This window comes from Galeopterus variegatus, unplaced genomic scaffold (genome assembly GCF_000696425.1).
Source record: "Galeopterus variegatus unplaced genomic scaffold, G_variegatus-3.0.2 Scaffold7359, whole genome shotgun sequence".
Classification (NCBI taxonomy): Eukaryota; Metazoa; Chordata; class Mammalia; order Dermoptera; family Cynocephalidae; genus Galeopterus; species Galeopterus variegatus.
The window spans coordinates 85,583-96,728 of NW_007733470.1; the positions used below are offsets into that span (position 1 = coordinate 85,583).

The 11,146-nt window shown below is 56.5% G+C and overlaps 1 protein-coding gene across 1 annotated transcript in view; it reads right to left on the reverse strand.

The window, feature by feature from the left end:
- Positions 1–11,146, reverse strand: part of PYGB (phosphorylase, glycogen; brain) — a 37,991-nt gene that overhangs the window by 6,734 nt on the left and 20,111 nt on the right. The window contains exons 7-14 of the mRNA XM_008591875.1: positions 9,866–10,009; positions 9,183–9,275; positions 8,091–8,237; positions 7,079–7,242; positions 6,094–6,208; positions 4,883–4,984; positions 3,816–3,963; positions 1,578–1,636 (exon numbers count right to left, since the gene is read on the reverse strand). Coding sequence (XP_008590097.1) covers positions 1,578–1,636; positions 3,816–3,963; positions 4,883–4,984; positions 6,094–6,208; positions 7,079–7,242; positions 8,091–8,237; positions 9,183–9,275; positions 9,866–10,009 — 972 coding nt within the window. The remainder of the gene's footprint in view (positions 1–1,577; positions 1,637–3,815; positions 3,964–4,882; positions 4,985–6,093; positions 6,209–7,078; positions 7,243–8,090; positions 8,238–9,182; positions 9,276–9,865; positions 10,010–11,146) is intronic.

Below are 11,146 nucleotides of genomic sequence, written 5' to 3' on the forward strand. Positions count from 1 at the left end.
GATTTTCTGATTCTACTAAGTTTTTCAGAAATTAGAAGATAAAAGAAACAAGGACTTCTAGGACTATCAACTTACAGGAAACACTGAGAACTAAGTAGAGTGATGCACTCAGAAAAAGCCGCCTCAGGACGACAACCTTATTTTTATAACAAATTGCAAAAGAGAGAAAAAAAAAAAAGGAAAAGTGGAAGAAAAACCTGTAGACCAGGAGAATTAACAAACGTATTGACCAATCTTAATGCGCGGACCTTGCTGGGGCCCTGCTGTGAACAAACGTGAAGACTGTAGCGTTGGTGAGACACCTGGGCATGTGGACACTTAGTGGCCTGGAGAAATTCCTGTCAAGCGTTCCGGGAGTGATCAGCAGTACCAGTATGTGGTGATGTTTAAACGAGTCTGTATCTATTGTGGCTTCGGAGGAAAGCATGTTATGAAGATGGGAGATAAAGTATTCAGGAGGGAGGTGCTGTAACACACAGGAGTGACCAGCAGTACCAGTATGTGGTGATGTTTAAACGAGTCTGTATCTATTGTGGCTTTGGAGGAAAGCATGTTATGAAGATGGGAGATAAAGTATTCAGGAGGGAGGTGCTGTAACACACGGCATTCACTGTGAAACGGCCCAACCAAGTCTGACGGAGAGGTTTACGGATGTTCTGCAATTCTTCCAACTTTTCTTTGGGTTAGGAATTTTTCATAGCATTTTAAATCTTTTTTTAAAGTCCACGTCTCTGTGGACTTTACATACTGAAACACAAACAAAATGGCACAATGTTCAAAATTTGCAGGTGACAGGGAGCAGGCAGATAAAGCATGGTGAGCGTGGGTGGGGCTGAGCCCGCGGGGTGCCCTCTGCCTCCCACTACCTTTGCATGTGGGGACGCCAGAGGACAGGATAGCCCTGCCAGCCAAGGACAGGTTCCAGCACCTGCCGACACCCCGGGGCGTTCCGCAGCCCTGGGCACGGAAGGCTGGGGGTGGCTCATGCAGCCTAGCCATGTTCCAGGTCGAAGGAGGATCCAGGGCACTGACATTGGTCCACTGCTCCAGGGAAGCTGCACCCCGCCGCCTCCCCGCCACTCTGAGGAAGACCAAGCTACTGGGAAAAAGTGCAGGAAGTGGGATGCCGGCCGAGGGCCAAGGGTGGTGTAACATGGGACTCTGTGACAGCGTGTCTAGTGCTCTGGAAGTATAAGTCACAGTAAACAGAATGAAATGAAACCAAGCTGAGCTCAGGGCAGGCTCACAGGTGACTAATGAAGCCACCCTGCACCCACTTGGCTGCAGGTGCACCACAAAATCCTGTGGGTTTGCAGGAAAAGGGCACCGCACCCTCTGATGGGGGTCCAGCAAGCCCACTGGACACCCTCCACCCAGCTCCCTCCTATTCAGCCGGCTCTGAAGTGCCTTCAGTCCTGTAAGGATGCCTGCAGGCGTGCTGTCCGGCCTGCTGGGGAGCAGGCTCCTGAGGGGGCGTGCAGCGGCTCCATGAGAAACGTGCAGGCTGATCCCAGCCAGTGGGGTCGTTTGTGCATCTGAGCCAAATATCAGATGGAGCGAAGAGGAAGCCACCTCACCTTGCCCCCGATCATAACAGTCCTGGGCACAAAGGCCTTCGCTGGCTCTTTCTTTATCCCTGCAGGACAAACAGAAGAGACTGGAGTGAGGCAACGCAGCGACGCACCCTGCCCGACACCGCAGCTACCATCGTGAGGGTGGACAGGCAGGTCTGGTCTGGCCGTGTGTGTGCTACAGCCTGAGCCATGTGGGAGCCTCCCGACCAGGTGAGACGCAGGGAGACAGAAGATGCGCAGCACGTTCTGAGGCTGGCAGAAGAACACCCGAGAAGCCTGGGGGCTGCCCTGGGGCACCGGGAAACCTCTTCTGGTTGGTCCTGGACAGTCCCACTCATTCCAATACAAGCAACAAATGCCAACATACACAACAAAAAGTGTTACAACCCCCTTCCTGTGTAAGTCACAGCCCTTGACGACCATCGACTTGGAAAGAAGACCACCGCACCAAAACCCACGACCTCAAGGACAGAAGGCCAGAGAACAGGAGCACGTGAGAGCAGACCTGGCTGGGCACAGGACAGGAGAGGCAGCCAGGAGCGAAGACCCAAGGACACCGCAGAGGCGAAGCAAGAAAGCAAATACCACAGAACAGGACAAGACCGGTTTTTGAGAATATTCAGTGACAGGTCACGCCAAGACGACAGGTAAAAGAAACCTACCACACACCTCAGTGCAGTCCCAGAAGAAGAGAACCGAAACAGCAGGACCAAGCAAACGTTCCTGACATATGTCACAGAAACGTCTCTGAAATAACACAGTCAATCAGCATATTCAAGGAACACTCTGAGTAACAGGGAAAACTGACCCATAACAGTCAGCAACACCACGACACAGCAATAAGAAGCAGTCATGATAAAGAAAATCGGACTACGGTGGGCTTCTCCACACCGACACCCGCCCTCAGGACGCGGCAGTGCGGGCACCCAAAGTTCCTCAAGGAAAAAGTCGAGCAGGACTGGCATGTCCCACCAAACTCTTTAGGACTCACAGCTACTGGCTGCTCTGAGCAAGCGACACATCGGGAGTGTTGTGCCCGCGAGCCCTTGTGGAGGACCAGGGGGCCGGGCGGGACTCTGCAGTGCTGCTGCCTACCACTGAGTGTACCTGTCTGCAGACCGAGACGAAAACAGCTGGAAACAGGAGACAGGGCGAGCGCTGGCATGTGTGCGCCAACACGCCCACACACGTGCACACGCACAGAGACGGGAAAGGACGAGGCAGGAGGGCACAGGCCCGTTGGCCACCCCACCTAAACCCGTAGCTGGGAACCACAGGGCACCCTTCCAGGCTAGTGAGTGCATAGCAGCAGAAGCCACGGAAGCACAAAGGCAAACACTGAAAGAGGCTGTGATGACTGCACGGGGGCCGGGGCGGGCACCAGCGACTCTCACTGCTGCCCATCACCAGGGCCACTCAGAGACAGCACGGCGGAGGTGCAGAACGTCAGGACTAGAAGAAAACCAGGACGACACTGAGGTTCCCATGAACTGCTGTGTGGCCGGGAAGTCACAGGCCTCAGCAAGGACTCCCTGGGCCACTGCACAGACCTCTGGCATCCGTCCTGCTAGTACCCGCCTCAGGGGTCGAGGTTCCTCTACCTGATCCAGGCTTATTTTTGGGAACAGAAGATCTAATGTTCCTGAGAGGAGCTCTGTACCTTGAAGTGAATATTTGTTTCCTTTGGTCTTTAAAATATCCTCTCTTACATTACAAAATTTTAGAAACCTAGTTTTTCTTTAAAGTTTTATTATCTATTTATAAACCTAGCAAATGTTCATATTAACTTTTAGAGGGTCTTTAATCCATGTTTGTTCTCATAACTAAATGTCCTTAAAGAACTCATGCAGGTACATACATCAATTTAACATGTACTATTCTGCGCGTTGTAAGTATACTTGAAATGCCTCTAACAAGCACAACCTTTCCAAATAAGATAAGTCTCATAGAGATAATAACTAAATTTAAAATAAAAAGTAAACTGAACATAAAACCCAGCCTCAGCGTCCCATGAAGTGGCGCCTCCGCCGAGGCTCCACAGAGGCCTCACGACCCACGCGCTGTGCACCTGCTCCTGTCCCCCAGGCCCTGGCTCCGAGCGCACAGAACACCACACGGCGACTTCTTGAAGTCAACACATGCCACGCCACACACACGTCCCAACGGGGTGAGGAAGGCCAGGGTCCAAGGACAGCAGCCAGCATGGCCTGAGCTGGCTGGAGGTGGCGTGGTGGCACTCACGGTTGTACAGGGTGACCACGTGCAGGCAGTTGAGCAGCTGCCGCTTGTACTCGTGGATCCTCTTCACGTGCACGTCGAACATGGAGGAGGGGTTGATCCTCACCTTGTACTCCCTCTCCAGGAAGGCAGAGAACTTCAACTTGTTTTCCTGGAAGGACGGAGAAGAGTGGCTGCTCCTGGGGGAACGTGTCTGCCCTGTCACGAGTCCCCGGCAGCAGCGGCGGGGCCCAGAGACAAGGGGGTGGGGTGGGGCAGAGATGGCATGAGAGGAAGAGGAGGAAGGGTGACACTGAAAAGGGTGGCAGACATACATGAACACTAGACCAGGAAGCTGGAGCCGAGCGGAAGGGCGAGGAAAGGGCAGAATGAAGGAACCGTGAGTGCAGCGCGCGGGCAGTGAGGACGCGGGGGAGGCGGGAACAGTTTAAAGGACAAAAGGGAGGAACTTTCTGGCCCGGCCCGGTGGCGCACTGCTACAGTGCACCGCTTGGGAAGTGCGGCAGCGCTCCCGCCGAGGGTTCGGATCCCACATGCAGACCGGTTCCTGCTCACTGGCTGAGGGAGGCGCGGGAGCAACGCCGAGGGTTGCAATCCCGTTGCCGGTCCCGGTCCGGTGCGGGGGCAACACTGAGGGTTGCGATCCGTTGCCGGACACGGAAAAAGACAAAAAGACAAAAAAAAAAAAAAGGGAGGAACTTTCTGGGCTTCCAGGACAAGCTGCCGGCACAGCAGAGAGGCAGGCGGCCCGTGCCACCCAACACCACCTGAGGCCGCCCTCGCTCCCGCCCTCACTCCTGTCAGGGTGACAAGGCCGAGGCTGCTGAAGCCGGCACTGGCACCGTGCCAGGATGGGCATCTAGAAGCTTCCTCCCTACGAACTGCTCAGGCCTGGCCTGGGAGTCCGCACTCGCCCGCCGCTGTGTGACCTGCGGTCAGTCGGGGTCCTCAGCTGGAAAGCTGCCTGACACCCCCGCTATCAGGGTCCTTTCCCAAGTCCCTGCTGAGGTGCCGGCGGGTTCACACAGAACCACACTGGGCCCGGGGGACAGGGGACCACGGCGGCCCACCTGCTTGACTTTGGCCACGTCCCTGATGAACGCCTCGTCATTGATGAGCGGCAGCAGCTTCTTCAGCTGGCTCAGGTCAGTCAGGAAATCCTCCCCGATTTTCTGGGGAACAGACATGGCCACGTGGTTTCTGTTCACACAGCCTCAGCCTCCTGCAGCAGGGCTCTCAGGCCACCACCCTGCCAGAGGCTGTCCTCCTGCCACTCTGCCACCCATGCCTCTGCCTCCCTCCTGAGGCTGCTCACTCTTCCAGGCTCTCAGACCTCCCCCTTTCAGAACACCCCCTTGCTGTGGCCGCATGGCCGCCTGCTGGCCTCCTTCCCAGCCAGACCTGCGCACACTCCTTGAGGCTCCTCAGGGTGCCCAAGTCCTGTCAACTCAACTGTCCACAACAATGCCTGAGCTCCCTCGGTTGCCAGTCCCCAGGGCTCCTTGATGTAGGGCACCCCCACCACGGGCCTGAAGCCAGGGGCCAGCCTGGCCAGCTCCTCCTCGCCACCCCTGCACCTGCACGTCCACCACCGCCACTGCCAGGAACGGACAGGTACCTTCTCCCCTCTCTTCTCCACACACTAGGAGGGTGGTCGCTTCAAAATTAGCATCTCATCCAGGACCCTCCTGCTTCAGGCTTCCTGCTGCTGCCCGCAAATGCCTCAGCCATTTCAGCCTCTCCTCATTCTGCCCCACCTGGGCCCTCCTCGGAGCCGCACTGGTCCTCCAGGCCCTGGCTGGGCACGGGGCATTGGACCACATGTGCCCCCAGAGATGCTCCTGGCTACCTCCCAACCTGTCCGGGCTTCAGACCTCGGCTTTCTCAGAGCCCCAGACAGCAGCCTCCTGCTGCCACTGGTTGCAGTCCTCAACTCTAGCATGTGGCTTGGCACTGAGTGCTCATCCCCTCTGGCTCCTGAGTAGCACAAGTAGATAAACTGCCGTGTCTCTGGACTTGTCCCAGCAGTCGGCCACCTGTGCAGCAGCACCCCAGCCCTGCCTGAAGCTGGGAACTGGGGCTGCTCACCGACTGCCAGCCCCAGACCGACACACTGTGTCCAGGGACCTCACCCTCATGTCCAGGAGCCACTGCGGGTCAGCACATAAGGAACTGAGATCCCTGCCCCTGGGCACCCACTCAGCACGGGCTTGACAATCCTGCCCAGCAGCAGCCACGGCCTCAGACCTGGGCCCCATCGGCACAAGGCGGGGCTGCTCACCTCCACGATGGCGTCAGCCAGTCCTGGGTTGCACAGCAGCAGCCACCGTCGGGGTGTGATACCGTTTGTCTTGTTCTGGAACTTCTCCGGCTCCAGCTCATAAAAATCCTTAAAGCTGCGAACAGAGAATAGGGAATGGTCACAAACACTGTTTTCAACCAGGTGAGCAGAAGAACAAAAGGACCTTTGAAGGAAAGCTCCAGGAGGTGCTGAAGAGGGCTCCTGTGCCGTCTCCTGAAAAGGGAGCGACGTTGCCACAGCCGCAGGTTTCAGGAGCTGGGAGACCGTGGCTGACTCTCCAGAGCCTTCTCCACCGTGTGGCTGGCACTAGCTATGACCTCATGGAGAGCTCTACACGGAATCAGTGGTCTGGTCATGGCAGTGGGGACTGTACAAGCTTTAGAGCTCAGGAAACTGGGCTCAGTTTCCTCATCTGTAAACTAAGGGAAACACCCACCTCAGAAGTTGCTGTGGGATTAACACACAAAGCTCCTTGGCCCAGCACCCAACACAGAAGCCCCTCCACACAGACCAACTTGGTCCACGCTTCCTCCCACCCCAGGTGCTCGACATACACCTGGTGGAAGGATGGAAGGAAGGAATCCCTGGGTCACATCCCACCTGAGAGGGACGTCAAGCTTTGACCCAAGAACCCCACCTTCTGCTCAGCAGCAAGCCTGGGCTGTCGCGCCCCTGCCCACCCCGTGCCCAGGCCCTGCGTGCTGAGCCTCAGGTGGGGTGTCTGTGGCACTTAGCCAGTGGCAGGTGGACCAGCAGCACAGGGAGGAAAGCCGTCTCCCCAGCACTGCCCACCGAGTCAGAGCTCCAGATGCCCTCATGTCATTCCCACAGAGGCAGCACATTGGCCACCCCACCCCAGAGGTCGCGGTGTGTGTGGTATGTGGCAGGCGGTTCCAGAGGCAGGACTAGACGTCGGAAAGGAGGGCCCCACCCTTGCCGGCTTAGGCCGGTACCCCCCACTCACACAGACTGTTTCACAATCTCCGAGTGGATCCTGGCCACGCCGTTGACAGCATGGGAGCCGATCACACACAGGTGGGCCATGTTGATACGTTTACAGTCCCCTTCCTCGATCACAGACATCCTTCTCAAGCGGTCCACGTCCCCAGGAAATAGGGCGGCCACGTGCTAAGGCCAAGACACAGAAAGCCATGGGGTGACCGAGCAGCTCCCCCATGAGAGAACAGAGTGCTACTGCCTGTGGGGAGTCATACTTCCTCCAGAAATGCGGAAGGCTGCTGTGTTCAGACCTGCACTCCAGCGCCCCCAGCCCAGCACACACTTCAGACACACCTTGCAGGGACCCCGGTTCTAGGAGGAAGCCCACCTGACAGGCCCTGGGCCCCACCTACAGACCCACAGGGCTGCTCTGAGGAAGACAGGCACCCCGCAGGGTGGAGGACATGCCATTCAATTTATGAGGAGGGGCTGGACCGGCTGCCCCCGATGGTCTGTGCAGCATTCAACCACATTCTCACCAAGAGGGTAAAGAGGAAGCTACGATTACACCTGAGTTCCTGGTTCCTCTCTGCAGGCAGCACAGAAAGGACAATTGGGGCTGTGTTTCTCCATAGCCCTAATGCTGCTAGGATGCCCACAGGACAGAGATCTGGCACCCAGGAAGACACACCTACTTCTAAAGCCTGCTTGGGAATGGGAAAGTTTTGAAGAAGACATTAGTCCACGACTCTCACATGCAGAGAGAGCAGAGGTCTAGGTGTGGGAACAGCTCTGCCAGGTGACACCCCAGACCCCAAACGTCCTCTGGGGAACAGAGGCTACTCTGGTTCAAGGAGTAAAGCATCTTCTCTCCCAGGCCAGAAAGGTGGAAACTGCCACAGCCTGCACCCCCACCTGTCACAAGAGGAGGGGCCATTGACTCGGTGGAGCCCGCCACAGCCTGTGCCCCCACCCATCACAAGAGAGGAGGGGCAGTTGTCACAGTATGCACGCCCACCCGTGGGTCTGATGCTCACATCCAGGTGCCTCTGGTTGATGGCGTAGATTATGTCCAGGTGCCGTGGCAGCAGCTTCTCAAACATGGACACGGGCCAGCGCTCCAAAGCCTCGGGCAGCACCGTGTGGTTGGTGTATGCACAGGTCTTCTTTGTGATTTCCCAGGCCTAGACCATTTGAGAACATCCCAGTGTGTGTGTTTTGTCTGGAAACGAGCAGCTCTTTGCCCAGATGCCTGGCAAGGTGACATCCATCGCCATCTGCTCTTCAAGGCCCATCAAGGGCCTCCTCAAGGCCTCTAACCACCCTATGCCCCTCACTCTGCTGACGAGACCCTGTGAGTTTTACACCCGACGTGGCGCAGCACATAGGCAGAAGAATAACACTCACCTGCTCTTTTTCAATTTTCCTTCTGTAAACGGCTGTTTATTGGCAATTAACAGACCACTGGGCAGTTTTCTGTTCATTTCTACTAAACTGACCTGACACCCACACCGGTCACAATGTGGCTAGACCCTGCAGGCCAGGACTGAGGGATCCTAGCCCACCCTCTGGTTTCCAGAAAACAGAGTTAAAAAAGTGTTTTGTGGTTTTACATGTCAATTTGGCTAAGACTACGTTAAAATAATCCGCTATACTAAAAATCTAGGACTGAAATAAACTGAGCCATGAGGACCAGTCCATAAAGATGGGAACTATTTATTCCTTAAAACCGAACATCTCTGGGTTTTTTTGCCAAACTTCAAGATGAGAAAACATATCTTAGAAGCCCTAAAAAGTGTTAGAACCCTTTCCTTGTCTCTTCTGTGCCCTCCCACCCTTGTCCCCACGACTGCCCCATCCCACAGAATGTCCATCTCCTGGAGCCACATGTCTCTCAAGGGTGACGTGCACACAGCACTGCCCAGGCCCAGGGAGAGACTCCCCACTTGCTAGGACTAGCTGAACCGCTCGTAACTGTGGCTTGCATCATCTCAGATGTCTGGGGTGGATGGCGTCCCCCGCATCCAGGTCTGGGGGACCTCACTGCGCAGGTCCGGGTCTGAGGGGGACCCTGTTGCTCCCATCCGGGTCTGGGGACGTCACTGTCTGCCCTTCTCCCCAGCACTCACCTTGTCCCAGTCCACCTTCTCCACGTCCACTAGGATCCGCATGAGCTCAGGGATGGAGAGGGCCGGGTGGGTGTCGTTCAGCTGGATGGCCACCTACAGTCCACATGAGGGGTGCCATCCAGTCGCCTCAGCCAGCAAGGGCACCCGCAGGGGTCAGCACATGCAGTCCCAGGTATGAAGGAGCCTGTCCATCCCACTGCATCCCAGAGGAGCCCAGAGAGCCCAGGGCGGTTTGGGGAGGAAGCCGGGAGGACACCACCAGCTCTGCACCAGGTGTGCCCCACGGCAGGTGCCCTGGAGTGGGTGTACTCTGCAGTCGGGCATGGGGGGAGCTGCGGGACCCACAGCCCTCCTGCTTCAGTGCTGGGGGCTCTCTCTCTAGGATATGACAGTTGAGTTTAAAATGACTGCACCTGGCCTGCCAAAGGCACCTGGCTTCACCACAAGAGCCTTTTACATGCCCCTTCCTGCCTCGACTCCTAACCACGCCAGTGGCCCTTATCCTGGGAGAAAAGTCCTGGGTAGGGTCCTGGCCCAGGATGGCAAGACCCCAAGATAAGGGGGTGCTGCTGGTCCCACTGCAGCCTTACCAGGACACATGCAGCCACGAAGAAGAAAGCTCAAGGGCCTGAGAATGTCCTGTCTCTCTGGCATGGGGCTCGCTCCCCCATCGCTCAACATACCTTGTCTGGGAACGTCTCAAAACAGGTTCTCACTGGGTCTCGGCAGCCGAACTTGGACGACTTGAAGCGGCGAATGATGTCCTGGAGGGTTGCGGCCACCACAAAGTACTCCTGCTTCAGGCGGAGCTCCTTTCCCTCGAAGAACTGCAGACACAGGGCCGTGCAGCACCCACCATTCCCTGACGGAGCGGCCAGCACAGCACACAGAGCCACCCCAGACTCAGAGGGGCAAGGCTGGGAGAGGTCCTGCAGGTCCCACTTGCCCCTCACGATCCCAGGCAATTCCTATCCCTCAGGAGGCCCAGGTCAGGAGACCCAGCTCAAGGTCATGGCAGGGATGGTGAATGGCCTAGCCCGGCCCACCTGATGCCAAGGCCCACATGTGCACCTCAGACAGGGAGGGCATGCCAGCACAGGGCCACACTACCCGCGTGACGACCACTGGGACACAAAGTGTCTCTTCCATCAGCAGGGACAGGGCCGAGCCACGAGGAGTGCCACAAATGCTCAGAAGCTGCCCTGTCCGAGGGGCAGGCATTATGGAAACGCACCACACTTAAAGCTCTGGACCTGCTGAAGTCCAATGCTTCTGCCAGTGTGTGCATGTATTACTTCGATACAATAGAAGGTCAACTTTAAAAAACGCACGGCCCTCTTGGATAGGCAGATTCCAAGACTCCTGCAGGCAGCAACAGCAAAAGCCACCGGAGGCTAGACGCAGGCGACAACAGAGATCATAGCTGCCACCACCAATTGCATGTGATGGGCACATGCCAAGCACCTTCAAACATCTCGGCATCTCTGCAGGAGGTGCCGCCATCCCCAATGGACAAATGGACCACCTAACCCTGGGGGAAGCAGCATCACGCGCTGGGAGACTAGACACAGGCTGCAGCAAGGCCTGACGGCTCCCGCATCCACCATGAGGAGTCAGGGGCACCAGCCGAGGCCCGGCCCTGGGGAGTGGCCGAGAGCCGAGTGTTCACGGGGGCAGCAGATAAGGGAGAGGAGGCAAAGGATCTCTGTGGAATATACTATATAGAGCACATGTACTTCACAGGGCCTGTTTTTCCAAAGCCTTGCAGTTGCAAATATTGGACCTTGCAAGGACTGGAAATTTCCCTCAGGCTACAAGTCTCTGTTGCAAGATGAGGATTGTGGCACAGCAGGTTGCTGGCTCAAGGACAGACTAGTTACTGATTGTCATGTAATGATACTGAGGAGCTGCTGTAAGAAGGAATGTTTGCTAAGATCAAACTGTTGTCAATAGGATGACTTAGT